This window comes from Schistocerca gregaria, chromosome 1 (assembly GCF_023897955.1).
Source record: "Schistocerca gregaria isolate iqSchGreg1 chromosome 1, iqSchGreg1.2, whole genome shotgun sequence".
Classification (NCBI taxonomy): domain Eukaryota; kingdom Metazoa; phylum Arthropoda; class Insecta; order Orthoptera; family Acrididae; genus Schistocerca; species Schistocerca gregaria.
In genome coordinates, this window is record NC_064920.1 from 549,310,900 (window position 1) to 549,337,822 (window position 26,923).

The 26,923-nt window shown below is 39.6% G+C and overlaps 1 protein-coding gene across 3 annotated transcripts in view; it reads right to left on the reverse strand.

Annotated features, from left to right (window-relative positions):
• The window catches only part of LOC126356011 (cyclin-G-associated kinase), a 250,440-nt gene that overhangs the window by 172,205 nt on the left and 51,312 nt on the right, over nucleotides 1-26,923 (reverse strand). For 2 of the 3 annotated variants that reach the window (XM_050006662.1, XM_050006677.1), the window contains 2 exons: nucleotides 11,378-11,524; nucleotides 3,120-3,417 (listed from right to left, as the gene is read on the reverse strand). In XM_050006662.1, coding sequence (XP_049862619.1) covers nucleotides 3,120-3,417; nucleotides 11,378-11,524 — 445 coding nt within the window. The remainder of the gene's footprint in view (nucleotides 1-3,119; nucleotides 3,418-11,377; nucleotides 11,525-26,923) is intronic. The other variant, XM_050006670.1, reaches the window with a different exon arrangement.

Below are 26,923 nucleotides of genomic sequence, written 5' to 3' on the forward strand. Positions count from 1 at the left end.
TATTTACATATGAATGTTTTACATGTGAATGTCTAATGTGAATAAAATGACTTGTTCCACATCATTTTGATGGAACATGAAATGAAGTGAAAATAACTAGGCACACATAATTCATAAAAGCCACTTAGGTTTTTTGAAAACTCACAGGAGAGAGATGTGTGACAGAACATGAAACAATCAAGGATGAGAAATAAATTGGAGTTATGCAAGGCTGACAACAGTACTAAAGAGTCCATAAATCTATAATTATACACAAGGGGATAGCCAAAATATGGAAACACCAAAAACGCAACATATTAATATGCCGGAAACAGTAACGAAATTTGTTGGCATTCAAAACTTCTTTCAGTCATTCTGGCATGAATAAATACAGGTCCTGTATAGTTTTTCAAGGGGATCTTATACCAATGTTTCAGCAAAATAGTGGCAAGCTCAGATAATGATGGAGGTCGACAGCGATTACATATCCTTCTCTCCAAGCAGACAACAAAGGCTGAATAACAATGAGATCTGGTGAGACTGGTGACCACAGGAGATGTGACAATTCATCCTCATGTTCACAAAATCAGTCCTGGATGATGCAAGCTGTGTGAACAGGGGCCCTGTTGCTCGACCAACTGACTTTCTTCCATTGCTCCGAAGTCCAGGTTTTATGGCTTCGAACCATTTTCCTGTTATCGCCATTTGCATCACTGATGGGTGGTTTAGGAATTCTGGCTTGTTCTGCAGTCCCCAGATTATGAAGCTCCCTTTGTGCTGGTAGTGACAGGGTTCGAGGCTACAACACTCAACTCTGCAGCGACAATCCTCTTATTTTTCGTCACAATCCTCTTCAATGATAGCCCATCATTATCACTTTACACACATTCTCATCTGTGTTAGACTTACCAATCACATTTTTCAACTTTTCCTTTATGTGGTATAAATCTTCGATACGGTGTCTCTTGAAATACCAAACACTTGGGCTACCTTGGTTACAGAAGCACCCATCACACGAGTGCCAACGATTTGCCCACATTCACATTCACTAAGTTTCAACATAAAGCACTCAGAAACACACAGAGCACTGTTCTGTCCATGTCTGACAGTTGGAATGTATTGCGGACACTGCACAATTTCTGTTTGTGGTCAAACACAACACTGCAACCTTTAGCCTCGGCTTCAAGCATGCAAGGACATGGATGACAACAGTGTAACTTCATACATGTACATACTAATGACGGGTATGCATGTTATTATAGTTGCAATTTTCTGTGACAGCTAAAACAGATGTCAGAGTACCTTACTGTTTAGTGTTGTTAACCTACCTGGTAGTGTATATAAGGAGTGTGAACAGCATCAGATGTCTAGTTGTTATTGTGAGGACAGAGAGATTCCGTGTACTCATAACATGTTTAAAATGTGCCTCATTGTGGGTCTATTTGGCTGGTCTGTCAAATCATCGCAATACCCATACTGGTGGGATATTCAGATGTGAGAGTGGTCTGATGATGGACTGCACGGGAATGTGTGTACAGACATATTTGTTGTTGAGGTTCCAGTAGACCATGTCCGATCAGCACAAGGCAGTATTGCAATACTCTGCACTGAGCACATTTTAAGCCCTTCACTTTTGCACCTGCTATCAAAGAACAAGTAATGGACTCCCTACAAGTTTCTGTATCACTGTCTGCCATCAGTCTTAGATTATCAGCAGCTGGACTATGGAATTACTGTTCCACTTGTACACACTAGTTAATACCGTAACACAACCAGCAGCATCTGGAGTAGTGCTATGACCAAGAAGCATGGACTGTTGACGAGTGGTATCACATTGTGCTCAGCAACAAAACGTGATTCTGCTCTACCTAAACGAGCATTTCTGGTGAGTATGGCGGTGACCTGGTGAGAGGTCCCAGTCTTCCAATGTTTTGAAGAGGCACAGTACTGTAGTTCCTGGCATCACTGTGTGGGTAGCCATCGGGTACGGTTTGAGGCCACGGCAGTAGTGGTTGAGAGAGTTCTGATGGGACAATGGTAGCTCACAGACATCCAGAAATATTTTTCAGCACGACACTGCTCATCTGCATACGGCTCTTCTCTATGAATTATCTGTGTGAAGTTGAGGAACTCCTGTGGCCAGCAAAATCCCTAGATCTGTCCCGGATAGAACACGTGTGGGACCAGCATGGATGTCAGCTCTGTCCCTGCGTCAGTAACCAAGATACTGAGGGGCCAGATTGTCTCTCGAGAGGATACAATGGCACTGTGACAACCTTCCCAACCAAATCAATGTATATGTGTAATGTCTTACTGATAGGCAGGATCCTAGTGCGAAGTTCTTTTTCTCGTTTATTTCATAATGCTCTCATATCTACCACTGCTTACCCCCTTCTTTTGTTATTTTAATGTGTATGCTTTCAACTTTTAACTGGAGGCATAAGATAATTTATAATAAAAGTAATTTTTATGTCAACATTTTTCTTTGAGCCCTGAATATCATGTACAGCAGTCACAACTGGAGTATGACACGAATTTAATATGGTGGCCGTGGAAGAAAACATTACCAGAATTGGGAAATGACCCGTACACAGTGCTATGCGCGCGCGCGCCCACACACACACACACACACACACACACACACACACACACACACACACACACACTTGTTTGCATGGCCATCTTTTTTGTTACGCCTAATATTTGTGTATAAACATTTAATCTCTTTTCCATGAAAACAAATACAAATTTGACCAATTTGAGAATTCAAATAACAAATATTAAGCAATAGGTGATAATTTCTAAACAACTATATTATTTTCTGCTGCTGCAACAATTTACATTGAATGCAATTGGTAACAAAACACTATTTCTAGGTTGCAAGGTACATTATCTTTCAGTTGTGACAATTATACATCTCCATCCATTTGCAAAATATCTTTAATCAATTTCAGTAATCTTTGGTATATGTATTAAATACATACAGATGTTTAACAACAAAGTCAATATGAAACTGACAGTAACACACATTGAAATGGGCCTTCGTTACTTAAAATAAAAATTAGGCTTACTGCAACTAAAAATTAGTGACGTATAATCATCACACAGTCATACACGCTATCTTATCTCTACATACTCACTGTTGCACAGTATGCATAACTTTGCTCGACGTGTCCCTAAGGTTTTTCAAGAAACTACCAGCACCTCCCCGTAAACTAGAGAAAAGGCCACCTCCAGCTGCCTGTTGTTGTGCAACTTGTCCAACAGGAGGTGGTGCTGGCCTTGACGGAGGGGGAGCCGGCCTGTGTGGTGGCGGTCCGTGGGGAGTCGGGATGGGGGAGCTCGGAGGGCGTGGTGGGCGCTGGGGTTTGTCCTCCGTCACGTGGTTAGTGGTCGGAGGAGACACGGCTGCCGCAGGGGCAGCACCAGCTGTATGTGCTGAAACACAGCAGCCCTGAATCACATGTACAGCAGTTACAACCATATGTCATGTTTCACATCAAACAAACGTGTTTTTTTTTATGTATGCATACGTATTCAACCAATTTAAACTAGTCAGAAAATTTAAATCTTTTTTCATTAAGACCATCACTGTACACTGTACTTTTGTATGACAAATAGTGAACAAGGCAGAATGGACTGATTATCAAAACACCAGTTTAGAATGTTGTTTATTTCCTTGGTGTAAAGCCATGTATCACTTCAGTTTTAAGTTGAGCTTTCACAAGTATTATTCATCATTAGTAGCTGACTAAATGTCTGGCTTAATATAGCAGCCATGAGCTCGAGTTTCAGCTAACTTGATATGGCTTTAACTACAAGAAAATTTTAAACATTGGTACCTCAAATTTTAAACATTGGTACCTCCAGGGGGGGGGGGGGGGGCAGGAGAAAGAAACACCCACGAGATCTTAGAAAGCTAAGGGTGAAAATTTTATTTACTACATTAGCTCTACAGTGAATGATTACAAAAGCATGCCTTACTTCCTAGAAGCAGTAGGCTTATTGTGACTTCATACATATGGACATACAATGAGAAAGCATATATTCATACAAATTGCCTGAGATTTTTAGCCATCAACAATATGTGCCCCAGACACTAAATAACAAGAATTTTGTTATGATCTCCCCCTCCAAACATGCTTATTTTTCAGCATGGTTACAGAAAGAGTGGCCCCAATGTGGCACTTTATCCAAGTTTCCAATTACTAGGGAGGCAACAGGTGGACAGTGTGATGTGGGACAAACACAGAGCACAATGCTGATGCAGAAAAGTATTCTCTGTCCTCTCTACATGGAACGCACCAGTCACCCATCCTCTTATCTGTACACCATTATAGTAAAATGTTAGCTCTCAGTATCTAAGTGTCTTCCTCACAATGACGTTTGGTCATTTGTCTCAACAGTGAAGCTACTGAATATAATAGCACTATGTATTATGTAACAGTAGGCCATAAGCAGACCACCATGGCTGCTAGATCTGAAATTTCACTGCGCACATGTGCTGGTACTCAGCTGACTACGACCTCCTTCCCTAGCTGTTATAAGCAAAGGAAGGTGTCCTGGATGAATAAGGTTCTCTGCTGGGTACATGCACTATATGGCCTGCACAGTGTACTCACAAAATTTGAGCAGATGAAGCATTTCAAGGTCCAAATAAATATCATCAGCTCCAGTGTCCTCAAGATAGTAAACATACTTTCATGTGGAAGAGAATATGTCAGGGTAAGATTGTATCACTGCTTAGACCTATATACGCAGATAGGCAAATTTAGTGTCAAAAGAGATGTTACAAAACATTTTTTAAATATAACTTCCTCTTGTAATTGATTTACATTTAAATTATCTTGATGTCTTCAGCATCAAAAGGAAGCTATTGGCTCCACCCCTGGGTAATAACTGATATTTGGTACTCACCATGTGCAATTACATCTGCTTTCATAAGGATGCTAAATGGTTTTGTAGCTTTTGGGTGATTATAGTTTTGTATATATTGAGCATTTTATTTATATGACAAATACCTCTTAATTTACAGATAGGCTCATAGATTCTATGAGTTTCCTGTACTAATTAGGGTCCCTTGAGTTAGTTGGGGTTTGGAAACTGGGTGCATCTTAGTCAATAAGACAATCCATTCTGAAATGCCTTTTCATTAGCTACACTGCAAAAAGAAAAAGTGTAGTGGTCAGATGTCAATGTAACAATGTACATATACACACTACTGCAGATATGTAGATTATGAGAGTTGCAATTCTCTGTGACAGAAAGAATGGCTGCTAGTGCATATTAGTGTTGTTACCAAGCCTAGTACAGTATATAATCTGTGTGAACAGAGTAAAATGATCAGTAATCACTGAAAGACACAGAGATGATTTGTACTTGTGGGAGACATTATCAGTACTTGACAGAGTTTGAGATGTGTCTCAATGTGGGTCTCCATTTTGCCAGCTGCTCAAATTGTGCAACATCCAGACTTGAGGGGCATGTGATTGACAGTGGTTCAATGGCAGACTTAATGGGAATTTGAGGATAGGCATAGTGCAGTGTGCATCAAGCACACTGTAGCCCCTTCACATCTGTGTTCGTCATCCGAGAACAAGTAATGGGCTCCCTACAACATTTTCTTCCATCTCATGTCAGAGATCAGCAACAGCCGGACTTTGGAATTACCATCCCATGCTGAAGCTGGTTTTAACATAACTACACAAAGAGCTACATTTAGATTGGTGCTGTACTGAGAAGTGAAGATTACTGATGACATGCTGCACTGTGTTCAGTGACAAACTGCAGTTTTGCACTATCCCAGATGGCCAGTGTTGGCTATTATGGTGGCAACCTGGTGACAGAACCAATTCTTCCAATGTTTTGGAGAGGCACAGTGGTGTTACTCTAGGTATCATGACTAAGTCATGCCTGGTTGTAACCGAGAGAACTCTGACATCACAACAGTGTGTCACAGATATCTTTCATCCTCATGTATTACTTCTTATGTGACAGTATTGTAGTGCGAGTTTTCAACAGGACAATACTCCTCTTCACATGGCATGTGTGTCTCTGAACTATCTGTGTGCTGTTGAGGTACTAGGCATGTCCATAAAGATCCCTAAATCTGTCCCTGATAGAAGGTGTGGGATGAACTCTAATGTCAACTGTGTCCCTGTGCCAGTAACCATGCTATCAAGAACCAGTTACACCAGTTGTGGGCCAGCTTGCCTTTGGAGGGGATACATCGGCTTTAATTTGCAGTAAATTAGTTACTGTAATTTAGTTATTGTAGCAGATATTCTGACTAACATACTGTGCTACATCTAGTTTCCCCTTAAGGAGGAGTACCCTATACATTATCTACATTTATCGTAAACTATCTTTGTTTTTGAGTTTGTTAACAACTATAATTACCCTCAAAAGGTTTTACGAAACTAGTTAATTGTTACTACAGGTTTTTCTGCTGCCTTAATAGAAATCTCATTTTGTGTATTTGATTCTTTCTGATTTGGAATTAAGAACTTTTTAACTCAACAGATTAATAGATAATAACCAGGCTTAATTTAAGATTATTTGTTCACTGTTCTGTAATACGTCACACCAGTTAAAAAGCAAGCCCACTGTGAATGCTGTTCCCAAACACAGAATGAGTTGGTTGACATTCATAAGCAGATGGAAATCGCCCTGACGACTGTCATATGATTGGTAACTGCTGTGAGTTGTCATGTTGGAAGAGCTCCTGAGAGAATCTCAGAAGTATCTCAAGTACTATCCACTCCTGTGCAGAAAGTAAAGGATCTGTCATTACTCATTTACTTGAATGTGAGTGACGTTTCAAAAGTAGAGCTAGATATCCTGTACAGGGTGGGCAGTGACAACGATGACATGGCTGTGGCAACAATGATTACAAAAATACAAAGGACAACTAAAACAAGCAGAAATATATATACATTCAGTAAAACTAGATAAAAAAATCAGTACTGTCATACCTCAGTGAGGAAATTGAAACTTCCAGCACAGGACAAGAGCATGTAGAGAAACTATGGCTCAAGAGAGAGAGAGAGAGAGAGAGAGAGAGAGAGAGAGAGAGAGAGAGAGAGAGAGAGAGAGAGAGAGAGACCATCCAGTGGATAGATGTGTACCCAGTACAAAAGTTCATAATGTCACTATAAAGAAACTTCTACCCACAAAATTCTAGTCACCTGTAAAGGCTGTTAGTGGCACCAAAGCAAGGGTCCAGTTTCTAGCAAATGAAACAGGAACTGAAACTGCGGGTAGGAAAGCAAAAGCTGAAATGCTTGACTCGGTTTTAAAATGTTCATGTACTGAGGAAAACTCAGAAAACTGCACCAATCTAATCCTCGTGCCAATGAAAAGATGGGTGAAATAAATCAAATAACTATTAGTGTCAATGGTGCTGAGGAACAGCTAAATTCGTCAAAATCAAACAAAGCTCTAGGGCCCAATAGAATCCCTGTCATATTCTCTCTTGAATTTGTGGCCGAGTTCGTCCCTCTTCTACCTATAATCTATCTTGAACAAAAAACCAAGCTCAGTTCTTTGGGGGAGGGGGGGCTGGACCATAGGACACACCCATCTACAAGAAGGCTAGCAGAAGTGTTCAAAATACTATCATCCAGTATCCCAGACAACGATTTGTTGTAGAATACCCTGAATTAAAAATTAGTGAGATATGTTGCACAGAGTGACCTTCTGCATGCCGACCAACATGGATTCAGAAAACATCAATCATGTGTAACTCAACGTGCACTTTTCTCACATGACAAACTGAAAGCTTTGGGTCAAGCCAGTCAGGTAAATTTCCAAGAAGCACTTGACTTAGTGCCACAGCTATGGTTAGTGCCAAAAGTACGATCATAAGGGATACCCAGTGAACTATATGACTGGATTGAGGACTTTCTGATAGAGAGACCGGACACAACACCTTGGATGGAGAGTAATCATCAGATGTAAAAGTAACTTCAGGTGTGTTCCAGGTAAGTGTGTTGGCACCCTTGCTGCTCTTGTTGTATATTAAGGGCATTGCACACAATATTAATAGTAAAACCAGGCTTTTTGCAGATGACACAGTTATCTATAATGAAGTACTGTCTGAGAGAAGCTGCATAAATATTTAGTCAGATCTTGGTAAGATTTCAAAATGGTGCAAAGATTGGGAACTTGCTTTAAATGTTCAAAAGTGTAAAATTTTGCACTTAAAAAAAAGTCCCATAGTATCCTATGACTATAATATCAATGAGTCTAGTTGAAATCGCTCAAATCATAGAAACACTTTGCAGGCTATGAAATGATCACATAGGTTCAGTCGTGAGTAAAGAAGGTGGTACACTTCGGTTTACTGGTAAATCAAGGGGGTGTGCAATCAGTCTACAAAGGAGATTGCTTACGAATTCCTCATGCAACCGGTTCTAGGACGTGTACCAAATAGGACTAACAGGGGATACTGAACATATACAGAGAAGGACAGCACGAATAGCCACAGGTTTGTTTTATCTGTGGGAGAGTCTCACAGAAATATTGAAGAAACAGAACTGGCAGACTCCTGAAGACATAACTAACAATCACAAGAAAGTCTGCTAACAAAGTTTAAAGAATCAATTTTAAATGATGACAGAGTATGTTACCGCTACTTGAATGTGCAGTGCCTGTTCCTTTGTAAGAACAGACACCACACAGAGCCAACAGCTGTGAAACACTATGTACATTGAAAGGGGGGGGGGGGGGGGGGGGGAGATTCGAACCCTGGATCTCCTGCTTACTAGATCATCTGGGATACCGCATTATCACAGGTGCTGAATCTGTGTGGTGTCTGTTCTTTCGAAGAAATAGACACTGTGCACTCAGATAATTGATAAGCCTGGCTAGGCAACAGATCCACTTTCTTCAGTGTGAATGCACAAATACGTCTGACCTCCTGTGGGAATCTCTGGTTAGCAAACAGGAGTATAATGGACAGGGACTGCAGGTAGGTGGCACTCAGTGGGAGTGTGGATTGGCTATGAGACTTAACGAAATAGTCTGTGCAGTTGCGATAACACTGTGTCCTGGATGGCACAGTGGTTACTGCACCTGCCTAGTAAGCAAGAGATACCTGGTTTAAATCCTGGTCTGGTACACTTTTTGACTCATCGCTACTGATTCCGCTTAATGTCCCACTGCAGCTGATAGCGGTGAACCCCCTTTGATTTACATAAACTATATTCCTACTCCCTTTGTATTGTTCACATAGGGATTGTGAGGATAACATTAGAATAATTACAGCATGCACACAGGCATTCAAACAATCATTCCTTCTGAGCTCCATAAGCGAATGGAACTGGAAGAAAACCTAATAAGTGGTAAAATGGGACATACTCTCTGCCACTCACTTCACAGTAGTTTGCGAAGTACAGCTGTAGATGTATGACTCTCTTCCCAACCAAATCAGCACATGCATCAAGGCCAGAGGGGAATGGTGGGTGGATGGGTGGGTGGGTGGGTGGGAGGGATGCTATGTCCTACAGATAAGTGGAATCATATTGCAAGTTTTTTTTTTTTTGAAAATTTGATTATTTTGTGTGTGCTTCACTTTTTTCATCAGGCAGTGTAGTTGCAAACATGCCAAGTTAATACAGACATCACACTACTAACTTAAAAGGGAACACAACAGAGAAAACCATACTTTATTGAACTGTTTATTTTCAAACTATTTATATTTACTTCTCCATCAAGTCTCATAGCTTACAGCTCTCTTCAAGGGGAGCAGCAGTTTGACAGTTTCATCATTCTGTGGAAGTCGTCTTGAAAGGGAAGTGGCCTTATGACAAAGCAAGCCGGGGACTTTTTACTTCCTCTCTTTTTTGCCATCTGGCCCATTAAATTCATTATTTTTCATTTTTAACTAATTACCATTAAACATACTTGAGTATAATCTGCATTTTCATAAAAGAGAAAAGTTGGCCTTCAGTTTTGCAGGATATATGCCAGATCTAATTTTGTGCTTAGTTTTATGTATGTAATTTATTTTCTAATTTATTTAGACTATTCCTAGTTAATAATTTTGCTATAGAGTGGAATCAGTAATTGTTGACTTATAAACAAATATAAATTCTGTACTAATTATACACATTTGAAAGACGAAACACTGGCATTCTTTAAGTATTTGTTTGGCTCTATTCGAAAACATCTTAGCAAAGCCAGCCCTCAATTTCAAACTAATTATCAGTTTTGTCAAAAGTATTGTTTTTGTAACTATATCTGTTAATTTCATGATTTAAACAAATAATATGGTTTAACCCTTGTAGTAGAAGAAACTGCTAAAAAAGCTGGAATTTTTTGATATATTCAGTTAATTTAGTAACTTATGTTTTAATTGTAATTTCTGTAAATTAAACATCAAACAATGTATAGTTTCAGTACCTATTATTCTGATGATATACAAAGGCCCGATCTTTGGTCCCAAAACAGTCAGTTCACGGCCCATTTTCAGGCGAGAAACCCATGCTGGTTAGATCAATAACAATGCACCAACTAAAAGTGGAGTAAGTGTAACACAATTAGGTCTTGTGTTAAAACAATGACACTGTCTGTTCAATATGTAGCATATTATTCTGCAAGAACTGTGAACTGTGTGGTTAGGTTTTTACTGCTCGTAGATATTCAACAGTAAACTATTGTAGCAGCATGCTTATGTTTGCCTACAATCTAGTAATGAGGCTTATCAAAATTTCCCACTAGTTAACTGGCCATATTAACTGTGTATATTGTGTGTGTGTGTGTGTGGGGGGGGGGGGGGGGGGGGGGGGGAGACGCAACATGCACCTGTAGACTACATTATTTACAGTAGTCAAGTAGTCATTATTGAACTTCTACCCCCCCCCCCCCCCCCCTTTTCACTTTTCAGCCAGTATCACAGTATCACAATGCAGTACGTCAACACTGAGGACCATCAACAAATAAATAAAGCAGGTGAACATCACAACCTTGAGACTGTAGTCAATCCTCTGAATCTGAAAATATCTGAACATACTAAATCGTGGACAGCTTTTTCCAAGTGCTTCAGTCATTTATTTGAGACACTGATTTAAGGCAATGATGCAGTGTTACTGCTTCACAATTCTCCTCCCTTTTTGCCGTTAGATGATCAAAAGGAAGATTGTATTCTTGGTTTCACTGTATATATGGGCTGTATGAACACGTACATATATGCAATGAAGTAGGTTATGATTTTTAAACTGTTAGTCTTATTTAAAAATTTCCTTCCACCCTTAGTAGAGCAAAGCATTCATAAATTCAAATATTAGTTCCAACACTATACTATTTGATTAGCATTGTCCTCCTCCAACACTCACTCTCAGTCTACAAGAATTCAAATTTGACATGTAAAATCACACTACAAAATTCAAAGTGCTACCTGGACTACTGTTGGCACTGATCCTTTTTCCTTCAAGTGAAAGGGGCTCCTTCAGGTTGAAACCTTTTGTTTCCGCTATTGCAGCAAGGCGTTCCAAAATATCAGACACAGTTAGTCTCTGCAACGGATTCACTTGCAAACAACCCCCTGAAAACAAATATGGTCTGTTGAAGAACACATTAGAACAATAAATTATATATTAAACTGCATTGTAGGATAGAACTAATAGTTCCTTTGACAGAGATGAGAGAGGGATGTAGGGGAAAGTTAGAAAGGAAAGGCAGGTCATTCAACCCCAGGATGCAAGACCACCAGTGGAGAGGACAAGGACAGACAAGTCAATCCTTATCTTCACTAGAATTGGATCTCTCTAATTCTGGGGTCTGTGTGACCTGCCCTTTCTTTTTAACCTTCCCCAACATCCCTCTCTCCTCACCGACAAAGGAACTAAGATTTCTGAAAGTTAGGTAGTGAGCAGCTCTTACCTTTACATGTGTATTGGCACAGTATTGTATATGTATTGCCTCCTAAAGACACATAGTGGCCTACTATTTTGTCTCATAATTTAATAGTTTACTCAACTGAATTTGCTTTTCATACAATTATAAGAAAGAATGCACATATGAACCAAAAAGAAGTAGGAACCTACAGTAATGAGACAAAGAACCTGTGCTGAAGTGCAACTAGTCACTGTTTTATTTAATGGATAGAGACCTATCTTGGTAACCAAACAGAAATAGATGATGTACAGTATACATCTTTCATTAGGTGTAAAATCCTTAGAAAATATTTGAAAGAGATGACAGAAGACTGTATGATAAAAACTGGTTATTATTACACTAAAACACTGGAACTTGACTAACATTTGTGAAAATCTCAACACATTAAAATAATGGACCCAATTAATTCTCAGAGGATTTGTAAGTCATCGTACTGGAAATAAATGATTACGTACACTGGCCCAGTCCTCCCCTCTCTTTTGCAACCAAGAGGGAACAGTGCTGTATTAAACTGAGTCAGCAGAGAGCAAACACAGGAGAAGGAAATGTGAATAGGAAAAAAATGAAAGTTTAGAGCTGATGAGGTCGAGGGAGGGAGGGAGAGCACACAAGTTCTAACAGACAATGATAATGGCTAACTGATGCAGTATCAGGAAGAAGATGGTTTCGAATGGGAAAGAACAGTTAGCTACTTGAAAATTAATCCATCATACAGTGAAAATGCAGTATGTACAATGCATGCTACTACAGTAGTGGCATGTGTGGAACTAATGAACAGATGGTGGTTATATTCAGTAAAAAGGGCCAATGTACCACAGAATGTAGTCAATGCTTGGGATGCCCTGCCATATCATGCACATTCATTTATTTTTTCCCCCTACATGGAATGTCATACCATCATGAGATCACGACATTAGCAACTTGCCAAAATGTTTTGCTTAAGCTATATTAACTGACATTTATATAATATCACACAGAAAATTTAAGACATTAATTTTTTAGGTTGTGTTGTTGTTGTTGTTGTTGCTGTCTTCAGTCCTGAGACTGGTTTGATGCAGCTCTCCATGCTACTCTATCCTGTGCAAGCTGCTTCATCTCCCAGTACCTACTGCAACCTACATCCTTCTGAATCTGCTTGGTGTACTCATCTCTCGGTCTCCCTCTACGATTTTTACCCTCCACGCTGCCTTCTAACGCTAAATTTGTGATCCCTTGATGCCTCAAAACATGTCCTACCAACCTATCCCTTCTTCTAGTCAAGTTGTGCCACAAACTTCTCTTCTCCCCAATCCTATTCAATACCTCCTCATTAGCTACGTGATCTATCTACCTTATCTTCAGTATTCTTCTGTAGCACCACATTACGAAAGCTTCTATTCTCTTCTTGTCCAAACTAGTTATCGTCCATGTTTCACTTCCATACATGGCTACACTCCAAACAAATACTTTCAGAAATGACTTCCTGATACATAAATCTATATTTGATGTTAACAAATTTCTCTTCTTCAGAAACGCTTTCCTTCCCATTGCCAGTCTACATTTTATATCCTCTCCACTTCGACCATCATCAGTTATTTTACTTCCTAAATAGCAAAATTCCTTTACTACTTGAAGTGTCTCATTTCCTAATCTGATTCCCACAGCATCACCTGATTAAATTCGACCACATTCCATTACCTACTTTTTGCTTTTGTTGATGTTCATCTTATATCCTCCTTTCAAGACTATCAACACGCGATCTAGTGTCTCTTCCAAGTCCTTTGCCATCTCTGACAGAATTACAATGTCATCGGCGAACCTCAAAGTTTTTACTTCGTCTCCATGAATTTTAATACCTACTCCAAATTTTTCTTTTGTTTCCTTTACTGCTTGCTCAATATACAGATTGAATAACATTGGGGAGAGGCTACAACCCTGTCTCACTCCTTTCCCAACCACTGCTTCCCTTTCATGCCCCTCGACTCTTATGACTGCCATCTGGTTTCTGTACAAATTGTAAATAGCCTTTCGCTCCCTGTATTTTACCCCTGCCACCTTTAGAAATAATTACAGTTTTCTATATGGATACCAATCAGTCTTTAATTCTTATACACTGCAATAGCATTTACTTTTTTTAATGCTTGATTCAATGAATCCTTTACATGTGTTTCAGATTTTATACCAAATTGTCATTGTCTTATAACAGAGAGTTTACTCTAACAGTTTGAGCATGTGATACAGAAGTTAATAATCTAATCTGTATCTCCAACAATAAAACACTTATTTCAATTTGCAAAACAGAGTGTATGGTTGTAACAGACACTGGAGTTTCATGCACAGCGCTGGAGTATTGCATCAGGTACAGATCTGCCTGCATCTAAAGGCCAAAGTCGTGGGCTGCATCCTCAATTTGTAACATCCAAGCTTTTATAACAGTTTATGACTACAATGGTCACCTAAAGGCCATCACTGAGATCCAGAGTGGTAAACTGTGGGATCTTCAGAAGAATGCAATATCAATCTATCCTCCACTTCATCCTTCCCTTTATTGATGGCTATTTTCTTTTTTATTATTGGACATTGTAATGATAACGTACATTGTGGAGTGCTAATGGCAAAAGGCAAGTGTGACCGTTATGACTGGATACACAACATTCAGACAAAATGCTCGTTCAACTTCCAGCCACCTAAGGTCAGAGGGCGTGATAGATCAGCTATAATCCGTGTGAGCACACTGCAAGTGGCCACCTCAGTGCCACCACTGGGACAGTGCGCTGGCAGATGTGCCACATGGCCCTGCTCAATATAAGCATGCAGCAGGCCCATAGACATGACTGTCTCCTGTGTATTGCACAGCTCTTAACTCACCCTGTCATGGGGAAGTTCTTCAAATAATTTGGATTGCAGACAAACTCACTTTTGAGTTCAATATCAGATGCACAATTTGTAACAAAGCAAGTGGATTCCTTCCAACAGTTATGTTTTTCTTCCCCCCAGAAACATCAATAATAATAAAATAATATATATTCAAAATGCAATTTTTATGATGCGCACTGTAGAAACTCCATCTGGAGAGGTCTCTGAGGATCCAATTGTACTGGCTGACTGTTGTGTCTTCCTCAGTCTATAGGTGTCACTGGATGCAGATACAGAGGGGCATGAGGTCAGCACACTGTTCTCCTGGCTGTTGTGAGTTTTTCTTTTTTACTGGAGCCACTACGTCTCAATCAAGTAGCTCTTCAATTTGCCTTGCAAGGGCTGAGTGCACCCCACTTGTCAACAACATTTGGCAGGCAGACAAGATGGTCACCCATCCAAGTGCTAGCTAAGCCAACTGTACTTAATTTTGGTGATCTGATTGGAACCAGTGTTACCATTGCAGCAATGCCGTTGATGTACACATCACTTAAAACCTCACATATGGACTCTGAGGTTATTCAACTCAACTTTATTATCTACTTCCCTTCTTTTAATTATTTAGAATCCATTAATATGATTAGTTTGCCTAAAACCCACGATAATTACAAAACATCAGTAATTTCATTGTCATTGCTCATATATAAACATTTATACAACTCAGGTTACCCTCCATTCAGAGGCTGTTGCACGCAGCAACCGTTATTTGATTTGTAAATAATAGATTCCAGCTATCATTCACCCTTTGGAATTTTTATTGGCAGATCTAGATTTCAGCTAGAAACTAGCCATTCTCAATGCCCGATCCTTTTTTTTTTGGTCAATGCATGTAATGCCTGTTGGTCTAGCTTTTTACACAGTTCACTGAATATTCAATGAACTGTATACAAAGCAAGACCAACAGGCATTATGTGCATTGACCAAAAAGAGGATAGTGCATTGAGAACAGCTAGTTTCTAGCTGAAATCTAGATCTGCCAGTAAAAATTCCAAAGGATGACTGATATCTGAAATCTATTAAAATGAAAAAGCTATTTATATAACTAATGTACCCATACAGTTAGCAACTAAAGTATTTTAGCAGCTATTGCACTCATTTATTTCCAGGCTAATTAAGTTCCTTAACAAAAACATTGTTACTGAAATTGAATCCCATATTTAGGCAAACTAGCCAGAGAACTGAATAGAAATTATTTCTTTATGTATGAGTTCACATTCAAAAATGTTTTTTCACTGTTCAGTTACTGAGAAATGTTAATCTTTAATCAACATAAATAACACACAGTTAAGTTTTCCAACATTATATCCACACCCTCATATTCCATGGTGGTCACTATGCCATATGGTCTCCGTTGGGATATGTAATGGTACTGTGACATTTTAACTTAACTCTTACATACCATCTTCACTTCTGAGCCAATAATTCCTTATTGACAATAATTTTGAGACCTTTGCCGGTAGTTAGCGTGGATAGATATACTGTGTACCTTCCGTAGAAATGTATACTGGCACAGGTGTTGAGGCACTTCTACAAGTGTATTCTGTCTGTATGCTGGCAACCAAGACAATGGCAGCCTGTAATCTTTGTCACAAATCACATTAGTGGATCACTTTATTATTTTTATTCTCTCTCATCTCTGTATTTTGAAGATAGGTGGTTACTTAGCTAACACACAAGCCTCTCGACTTGTTTATGTTATTGCAGTTATTTTGATGTTCTACCACCACAGAACCGAAACTTGTGTGACACTCAAGACTTTTTTTAGCTGTTTTCTGCTAGGCCTCTGCAATATACACTATCCCATTTTTAGCTAACTAGCTAAATTCCTGGCCTGGACTGATGAAGGTATCAATGGCATCTCTGTACAAACCCAAAGGTCTACGATTCTATTGTTAGCCCAGCAGATAGTTTTAATGGGCACTAGTGAAGAATTTTCCCCACACAGCTGGCACCCACTGCTCTTAAGGTAGCATTTCAATGCAGGTTTGCTCTAACTTCTCGTCTATCACCTTTGTTCCTTGCGGATATGACTTTACTGACAGCTTCATCGTTGTATTCTTTAGTTCTGAAGGTTGGATGCAGTTTCTACAGTACCAACTTTCCACTATCATATTGCAAATTCGGTGAGCCTTCTTCTACACAGTGTGTACAACCAAATTATCCAGCTGTGGACGGTAGTACAACATACTATGCAAGTATCTATTAGTGCTGGTGCAGGAGTTTACAGGGCAGCTGTGACTGTTGGAGTTTATTTTGGGGAGACTGTGCATCCTGTCAGAACAAGGCTAAAAAGAATACCAGTGTCACATATTACTGACAACATGATGAAGCTGCAGAGGCTTAATACCAAAATGAATACTCAGTCTGCAGCTGTGGACACTTCTGTGGAAGGCATACAACATATCGTGCCATCTTAAAGCCACCAAACACTGGGAGAGATGCACTAAATCATGAAATCAGCTCATTTTGGTTCATCAGTGTGGGCCAATGAAATTCAGTCTTAAAATTACTACTCCATTTCCAACAGTCAATCATTTGACAATTTTTATTACTGTAACCTCATTTAAGAAATTGCAGGGGGAGGAGTGAAGACAGGATATAAAAGTTAAGTTGCATTACCCCCATAGTATTACCCTCAGTAGAAGTACCTTATGGAAAGCCACTTGCAATAACAGATTAAGTGTTGATTCAACATTTACTGTATGATGCACTACGCAGCTGCAAAACCCACTAATATCCAATGTTTGAAGGCTTGTATGGAATACATCATCTTTACATAATTTTGAATTTCAGACAAGAAAGATCATGTAAAACTGCAATCTTAACAATTCTTCTTTCTTTTCTTTGGTATATCGGAGCCTTTTGGTCATGCATATCCGTTTAGTACTTCGAGTGTGTGTGTGTGTGTGTGTGTGTGTGTGTGTGTGTGTGTGAGAGAGAGAGAGAGAGAGAGAGAGAGAGAGAGAGAGAGAGAGAGAGAGAGAGAGAGAGAGAGAGGGGGGGGGGGGGGGAGGGGGGGATAGAGGTATGAAGAACCCAGTGATGCACAAGGTTTCCACACACATTCTTCTTTGTATGTGCCATATGACAGTCAAACATATTCTCAACATCAACATGCATAAGATATATGAGCTTCCATAGACCTAGTAATCCAAGCAAGTCAAAGAACATATTACGTTAAATACTTGTAACGAATTTTCAATCTGCATTCAAGTTTGTACTGACTATGCTGCTGCTAGTTTCTTTACAACTTGATTAATCTTATAACTCCACTTTCATAATAAATTGCAAGAACTTATTACAAAAGGTAGAAAAGAAATTTTAATTACCATATGGTCTAAACAAACACATGGTTTTTTGACTGTTGATGTACGTGATTGAACCCTTTGGAATACTGACAGTGAGACCGGACAAAATTTTACTGTGTGCCTGTGAATTCCTAAGGGACCAAACTACTGAGGTCATTGGTCCCTAGAATTAGACACTACTCAAACTAACTTATGCTAAGAAAAACTCTCACACTCATGCCCGAGGGAGGACTCGAACCACCGGCAGGAGGAGCCGCGCAATCAGTGACATGGCGTCTCAAACCGCACAGCAAAATTGTACTGCATGACATGTTGGACTCAGAAGGGGAGGAAGTACTTCAAATTCCTGTCTCACTACTTAAAAATTTTCTACTGGTTGCCTGAATAGGTTAGAGAAAAATCAAAAAGGGGTCATTTGAAGGAAATAGTGATAATCCATAATAATATTATAAATGCGAAAGTAACTCAATCTGTTAAGCTTTCACAACTAAACTGCTCAAAAGATTTTGACGAAATTTGGTATTGACGCACCTTGAATGCTGAGGATGAACACAGGCTGCTTTAGGAAATGTGCAGTAAAACATATTTATTGATCTGAAGAATATAATGTAAAATATGGAACAATAATTACTCTTTGAGAAAGCTGATTACTCTTTGAGTTTTGAACTTTATTTCACACACATCAAAAAAAGTTTTGCATCACCCCGCTTCGCAGAATTCCTGAAGATGGATGTTGACTGTGGATACCGCATCACAGAAACAGTCCCTTTAGCTGTTCAGAGATGTCGCTACACCCGCCCAAAGATGTAAACAATCATGCATGTTGTTGTTGTAGTAGTTGTGGTCTTCAGTCCTGAGACTGGTTTGCTGCAGCTCTCCATGTTATTCTATCCTGCGCAAGCTTCTTCATCTCCCAGTACTTACTGCAACCCACATCCTTCTGAATCTGTTTAGTGTATTCATCTCTTGGTCTCCCTCTACAATTTTATCCTCCATGCTGCCCTCCAATACTAAACTGGTGATCCCTTGATGTCTCAGAACATGCTCTACCAACTGGTCCCTTCTTCTTGTCAAGTTGTGCCACAAACTCCTCTTCTTCTCAATTCTATTCAATACCTCCTCATTAGTTATGTGATCTACCCATCTAATCTTCAGCATTCTTCTGTAGCACCACATTTCGAAAGCTTCTATTCTCTTCTTGTCGAAACTATTTATCGTCCATGGTTCACTTCCATACATGGCTACACTCCATACAAATACTTTCAGAAATGACTTCCTGACACTTAAATCTATACTCAATGTTAACAAATCTCTCTTCTTCAAAAAGACTTCCCTTGCCATTGCCAGTCTACATTATATATCCTCTCTACTTCGACCATCATCAGTTATTTTGCTCCCCAAATAGCAAAACTCCTTTACTACTTTAAGTGTCTCATTTCCTAATCTAATTCCCTCAGCATCACCCGATTTAATTTGACTACATTCCATTATCCTCGTTTTGCTTTTGTTGATGTTCATCTTATATCCTCCTTTCAAGACACTTTCCATTTCGTTCAACTGCTCTTCCAAGTCCTTTTTGTCTCTGATAGAATTACAATGTCATCGGCGAACCTCGAAGTTTTTATTTCTTCTCCATGGATTTCAATACCTACTACGAATTTTTCTTTTGTTTCCTTTACTGCTTGCTCAATATACAGATTAAATAACATCGGGGAGAGACCACAACCCTGTCTCACTCCCTTCCCAACCACTGCTTCCCTTTCATGCCCATCAACTCTCATAACTGCCATCTGGTTTCTGTACAAATTGTAAATAGCCTTTCGCTCCCTGTATTTTACCCCTGCCACCTTCATAATTTGAAAGAGAGTATTCCAGTCAACATTGTCAAAAGCTTTCTCTAAGTCTACAAATGCTAGAAACGTAGGTTTGTCTTTTCTTAATCTTTCTTCTACGATATGTCTTAAGGCCAGTATTGCCTCACGTGTTGCTACATTTCTACGGAATCCAAACTGATCTTCACCAAGGTCTGCTTCTACCAGTTTTTCCATTCGTCTGTAAAGAATTCGTATTAGTATTTTGCAGCCGTGACCTATTAAACTGATAGTTCGCTAATTTTCGCATCTGTCAACACCTGCTTTCTTTGGGATTGGAATTATTATATTCTTACTGAAGTCTGAGGGAATTTCACCTGTCTCATACATCTTGCTCGCCACATGGTAAGAGTTTTGTCAGAACTGGCTCTCCCAAGGCCGTCAGTAGTTCTAATGGAATGTTGTCTCCTACCAGGGCCTTGTTTCGACTCAGGTCTTTCAGTGCTCTGTCAAACTCTTCAGCAGTATCGTATCTCCCATTTCATCTTCATCTATATCCCCTTTCATTTCCATAATATTGTTCTCAAGTACATCACCCTTGTATATAGACACTCTACTCCTTCCATCTTTCAGCTTTCCCTTCTTTGCTTAGAACTGGGTTTCCATCTGTGCTCTTGATATTCATGCAAGTTGTTCTCTTTTCTCCAAAAGTCTCTCTAATTTTTCTGCAGACAGTATCTATCTTACCCCTAGTGAGATAAGCCTCTACGTCCTTACATTTGTCCTCTAGCCATCCCTGATTAGCCATTTTGCACTTCCTGTCGGTCTCATTTTTGAGATGTTTGTATTCCTTTTTGCCTGCTTCATTTACTGCATTTTTGTATTTTGTCCTTTCATCAATTAAATTCAATATTTCTCCTGTTACCCAAGGATTTCTATTAGTCCTTGTCTTTTTACCTACTTTATCCTCTGCTGCCTCACTACTTCATCCCTCAGAGCTACCCATTCTTCTTGTACTGTATTTCTTTCCCCCATTCCTGTCAAATGTTCCCTTGCACTCTCCCTGAAACTCTCTAAAACCTCTGGTTTAGTTAGTTTATCCCGGTCCCATCTCCTTAAATTCCCACCTTTTTGGTAGTTTCTTCAGTTTTAATCTACAGTTCATAACCAACAGATTGTGGTCAGAGTCCACATCTGGCCCTGTAAATGTCTTACGATTTAAAACCTGCTTCCTAAATATCTGTCTTACCATTATATAATCTTATCTGACACCTATTTTTTATTCATTACTAAACCTACTCCTGCATTAGCCCTATTTGATTTTGTATTTATAATCATGTATTCACCTAACCAAAAGTCTTGTTCCTCCTGCCACCAAACTTAACTGATTCCCACGATATCTAACGTTAACCTATCCATTTCCCTTTTTAAATTTTCTAACCTACTGGCCCGATGAAGGGATCTGACATTCCACACTCCGATTCATAGAACGCCAGTTTTGTTTCTCCTGATAACTTCCTCCTGAGTAGTCCCTGCCTGGAGATCCAAATGGGTGACTATTTTACCTCTAAAATATTTTACCCAAGAGGACACCATCATTTAACCATACAGTAAAGCTGCGTGCCCTCGGGCAAAATTATGGCTGTAGTTTCCCCTTGCTTTCAGACGTTCGCAGTACCAGCACAGCAAGGCCGATTTGGTTAGTGTTACAAGGCCAGATTAGTCAATCATCCAGACCGGTGCCCTGCAACTACTGAAAAGGCTGCTGCCCCTCTTCAGGAACCACATGTTTGTCTGGCCTCTCAATAGATACCCCTCCATTGTGGTTGCACCTATGATACGGCCATCTGTACCGCTGAGGCACGCAAGCCTCACAACCAACTGCAAGGTCCATGGTTCATGGTTCAACATTCATGAGCAACATCTATTCGATGGAGGGGTCCGACAGCAGATCAGTTCCAGTCATTCCACTAGGAAGGAGGTACACAGCTCATGTTCTCTGCAGTTCAACCATGCCAAGATGGTTAATACCGCAAGCGATCATGTCCACGTTGTTACTTTGTACCAGAAAGGGTTCTCAACAAGGGAAATGTCCAGGCATCTCAGAGTGAACCAAAGTGATGATGTTCGGACATAGAGGAGATACAGGGAGACAGGAACTGTTGATGAAATGCTTCTCTCAGGCCGCTGAAGGGCTACTACTGCAGTGGATGACCACTACCTATGGATTATGGCTCGGACAGGTTGTATACACGGACAAGGAAAAAAAATTCCACATTTTTCCAGTTCAAAATACATTTTCTCCCAGTTGAAAATACACTTTTTTCGTGTTAAGTGACAGTATAATTTCCCTCGAAACTGTAAAGTTATCAATCTTTTGAATCGATATTGTTTTATACACCACTGTAGAATTTCTCAGCACTTTAGTGAATGAAACCCAAGGGGGAAAAAAAAAACACATTTTGGAAAGATCTTTGATGTGTAGCAACATGTACGCTGTATATTTTCGTACTACGAAAGTATAAATGGGAAATTCCATCTAACGCCCCATGTTACTTTCTGAAGTATTGAGACTGAGATTGCAATGTGCTTTTGTAAGCCAGTCACAGTTCATGTCACATGATCTCGCCAGCCGATATTCGGAGCATATGACAGGTGATGTAGTTGGCCAATAGCAAGATCACATTTAATATTGTCTCTAAGATTTCTGGTGAAGTAGAACCACAGGCTTCCCCCCCCCCCTCCCCCCCCCCTCCTCAAATAATACCACTACCCTATCGCAGCAAGAACAACTGTATATTTGCCAGATCAGTTCTCTGTAGTACGAGCTCTATACTACGCGAATTGCGTATATGCTACGAGAAGAAAAGCATTCATAGTAAGTGACCAGAGTGCAAGCGATTATTTATCGTCTTTATTACCATGTTGCCTCCCCACTATCTACACATCGATAAGCTGCAAGAGAAGCTACGCTTTCACATATAATGTTGATCATTTTTGCGCATGTCACACTTAAGATACCTCACACATATGTGCCATTAAAATGTTTAATAACAACACAAATGTTTGATCTTCTGGGCTTGAAATTCTTCTAAATGGCTCGTCCTCGAAGAGTTGATTTTTATATGAGAGTCAAACACTCTATGATTTTACAAATTCAATGCAAGTTCTCACATATAATTCATCTTGCGTAATAGGAATTTACTTCAAAAGTAAAGCCTAGTTTACATGAAGACACTAGGTTGCAGGCAACTGTGCTACCGGCCACTGCGCATACGCGCCGTGCATTTCCCCAACTTGTTGGTGAAACTAAACACTTTCGGTGTGTTCAAGCTTTGCCAACACTAGTTGCAGGAGTATTGAGGTTATGTGTGTTCATAGAGTGCGGACAAACTCAAGTATGAAGTGAGTAACAGAGAATAATGTTTGCTTTTTGGATGTCCGTGCTTTGTATAGGTGTCTCTGGGATTTCAGTGACGTTGATTACAAAAATCACATCATGTGCAATCAGAACACAGATGGTTTGACAATATCTGAAATGCAGGGAAAAATTTATTGAATTAGGAAAACATATACAGCTGAAATAAGAAAAATACAACCAACTACAATTCTGGCTGCGGAAATGCTCTCACCTGCAAGACTAAAATCCCATCGTTCAAGTTGGCGGAATTTTTGGAGGAATATTGTTGACGGGAGGGAAGGCTACACAAATCATGAAGCTGCATTCTTTATTCAATATTCATCTACTCAAAACGTCACAGCAGTGCTCCCCATTCACATATGTTTGAATTTGGAAATATTGCCACTGCAGATCTATCTTCAAGACAGTTGTTTGCAAACTATTCTCTTCTTAATGCGCCATGAAAAAGCATCACCACCAACTAAAACTGCATCTTTTAGCATGCCAATTGTTCTCGACTGTAATGCACACATTGTGATATGTAATTTCAGTTCTGGCGACACTGATTCATGCATTATAGTATTGTTTTCTTAACGCATAATTAACTCTGGAAGAAATGTGAACAATTCTGGTACCTGAGCAACTGAGCTGATGTCTTCTTCGTCCAGCCATGAATTAAAACACGTATTTTATTTTTTCTTATGCAGCAATTCCACGCAACAAGCTTTAACTCCATCACAACTCATGCGATGTGCAACTGTCCAAACTTAAATATCAGGCACGACTCAGGAACACACAAAACAACGAAACTGAAGTGTATACTTGTGTTGCCGTGTCTATAGTCATATATGAAACCATTTGTGTGCAACTCATTCCAGGCAATGAGTGGCGCAACCCAATGTCGTCGTGTAAACTATGCTTAACGCTTTTCAAACCACCATTTGCAATATTTTCCCGCAACTTGCTAGAAATAGGTTCATTTCAGCAGTTGCCAGACAGCGCCAGATAACAGAAATCACCGCACGTGCGCAGCTACTATAACGCAGGAAGACTGTATGTTCGTATGTGTAAAACATTGAAAGATCTTACATTGTATCATAAAAGAAACAAGACATCAAAGGATACTCCAAGAGCATCAGAATTTTATGAACCATACTAAAATGCATAATTTGACTTATAGCACACATTGGAATCTCCAGATTCCCACTGAAGTAGGCCTCAACCAGACATTAAGCTTTGGTTTGGTTTTCGAGACGTACATATTTTTGGAGCACTAGTACTGTATTATCTCACGTTTGGTTCTTTATTATGGCATAATGCCATATGTGCTAGAAGACGAAAACAGGCACTTGAAATGCAGTGAACAGTCGAACCTAGCCAATAGTGTGGAATTAAACACTTTCATATAAATTGACTGTGTCAGTGGAAAAGATTAATGAAAGCCAAATTTCTTTAGCAGACTGACAAAAATAACTTCATTGTTCTGCAAGGCTTGACTGTCAGAAAGGTGGAAGTAAAGAAAGATCTGAAACTAATAACATTTTAGACCTTTGTAATTACGTGAATGTATTTTAATTCTCTTGATAGCTCCTAGACACTGAAATCCATTTTGTTTTCATTTGATATGAGAACAGTAAATGAAGAGGAAACAGCAAAATCACTAAATGTAAACACGAGTGACGGGGAGACTACCCACCTCCCCACTACAACTCAGACTGCTCTGCGCATCTCCCTTGGATCCAAAATATTTCCAAACCCCCCCCCCCCCCCCCCCAAAGCATTTGAGATAGGACACCAAAAATTTAAAAAAATTACTTTCAAAAAATATTCATTTTTTAGTGCATATCTTTCTGAACAGTCTGATACATAAAACATATGTTCGAGGAAATGTAAGACATGTTATTTGGTTTCCAGAGTGCCGAAGTGCAGTGCCACGCCTCTTCACACGGCATTCTTCTATCGCACATCACTGAATTTCACTCTGTGGAATTCAAACATGTACATTCTGTAATGGATGCCATCAAACTATATTTATGACAATGGAAATTAAAACTGTCCTGTGGTGACTCTCCTGCTCCCAGTTGTCCGGATTGACATCCTGCCGCTCTATTTAAAAAAAGACCTCGGAATTAAAACTGGATGGGTTATTTGTAACCGGAGAAAAAGAGCTTTTCAGAAAATCTGCAGTCTTTATTGCATATGAAATAAAAAAGACCTGTCTAATATTGCAGCAATTGTAACACACACCAAATAAGTGAGACTGTTTTGGCACAAATGGTCATTTTTATAGCACAACAGAATACCAATATCAAATGCCTATTAGGCCTGCTAAAAGCAAAAAGCTTTATGTTAGGAAAATGTTTCACATTTCATTCATATGCTCCAGCTTCTCAAGCACAAGATCAAAAAGTAGTAGTACCAAATGTTTGTATAAATTTGGAATCTTCATATTTATTTGAAACTTGTGTGCTCTTCTCCGTCCTCATTCTAACAAATAATCTTGTCATCACTAATTCTGTAATTATTCCTGCCATTGTCAAGATTCACTCTCTGGTTAACTTCACTAACTCTACCATAACTAACAGTTTAATTATCCCGCGTTTATTCTCCTGTTAGGCATTATTAGGTGTTCGTGCAGTGCTAGCTGGGGACTGTACAACTGGCCCTTACTAGTGTAGTGATCTAGACAAAAACTGGCAGTCTGAATCTATGGATTTCGCTAGTGATTATAACAAAGCTCATCATTCGAAAACGCAGTCAACCACTTAACAAACATCAACTGGCATTCACACGTTTGGCTTTATTCCGCTTATCTCTTAAAGCTCCATCCTCTTTTGTCAACAGGAAAGTTTATTTCTAGATGCGACCAGGATTCCTCTGGCAGAGACATCACATACACTACGCACATATTGAAAAATCAACTTATGATTCGTTCCGAAATCAACTTAGAATGTGTTAAAAAAAAGTTAAAAAATCAAGAGGGATGTGTTTCAAAATTATACGAATAATTGATAGACCAATGTGCACTGGAGACTAGGCACTTTGTGAAACATGGTTTTTCCCCTCAAGAACATGAATTTGCTGCCACTGCCTATACAGCTAACAGCCACACTTCTGTAGCCAGAAGAGGAAAAAGGTACCACTCATGCACGACTCAACTGCGTATGCCGATGAGCCTACTCGCAACTGCTGAAACGAGGACCGTGAGAAATACAGGTCACAGCACGTACGTAACGAGGATAGGCCCAAGTCTGCGTGCTCGCTCGCTCAGCTCAGCAGACAAAATCCATTTCTAAACCTGTTAAATCAAGGCAAATTATTACTAGGCCTATGGATGATCGTTCGAGGTCTAATAGACAGTAAGACTTTATAATAGCAGATTCCAGTAGAAGATGCCATTCTTGTTTACAGCTAGTTACGAGTTAATGGTGTTAAAACACAGTGTCTGCCGAGCTGAGCAAGCAAGGGCAAGAGAACTTAGGCCTACCTTCGTGATGTACACGCTGTGGCCTGTCTTTCTTGTGGGCCTCGATGTGAACAGTTGTGACGTCACACTCACCAAAGGCAATTTATTGTTATGAAGCATTGCATAGTCTTCCTAAAGCCTTTATGAGCACTGTGTTTTGTTGTTG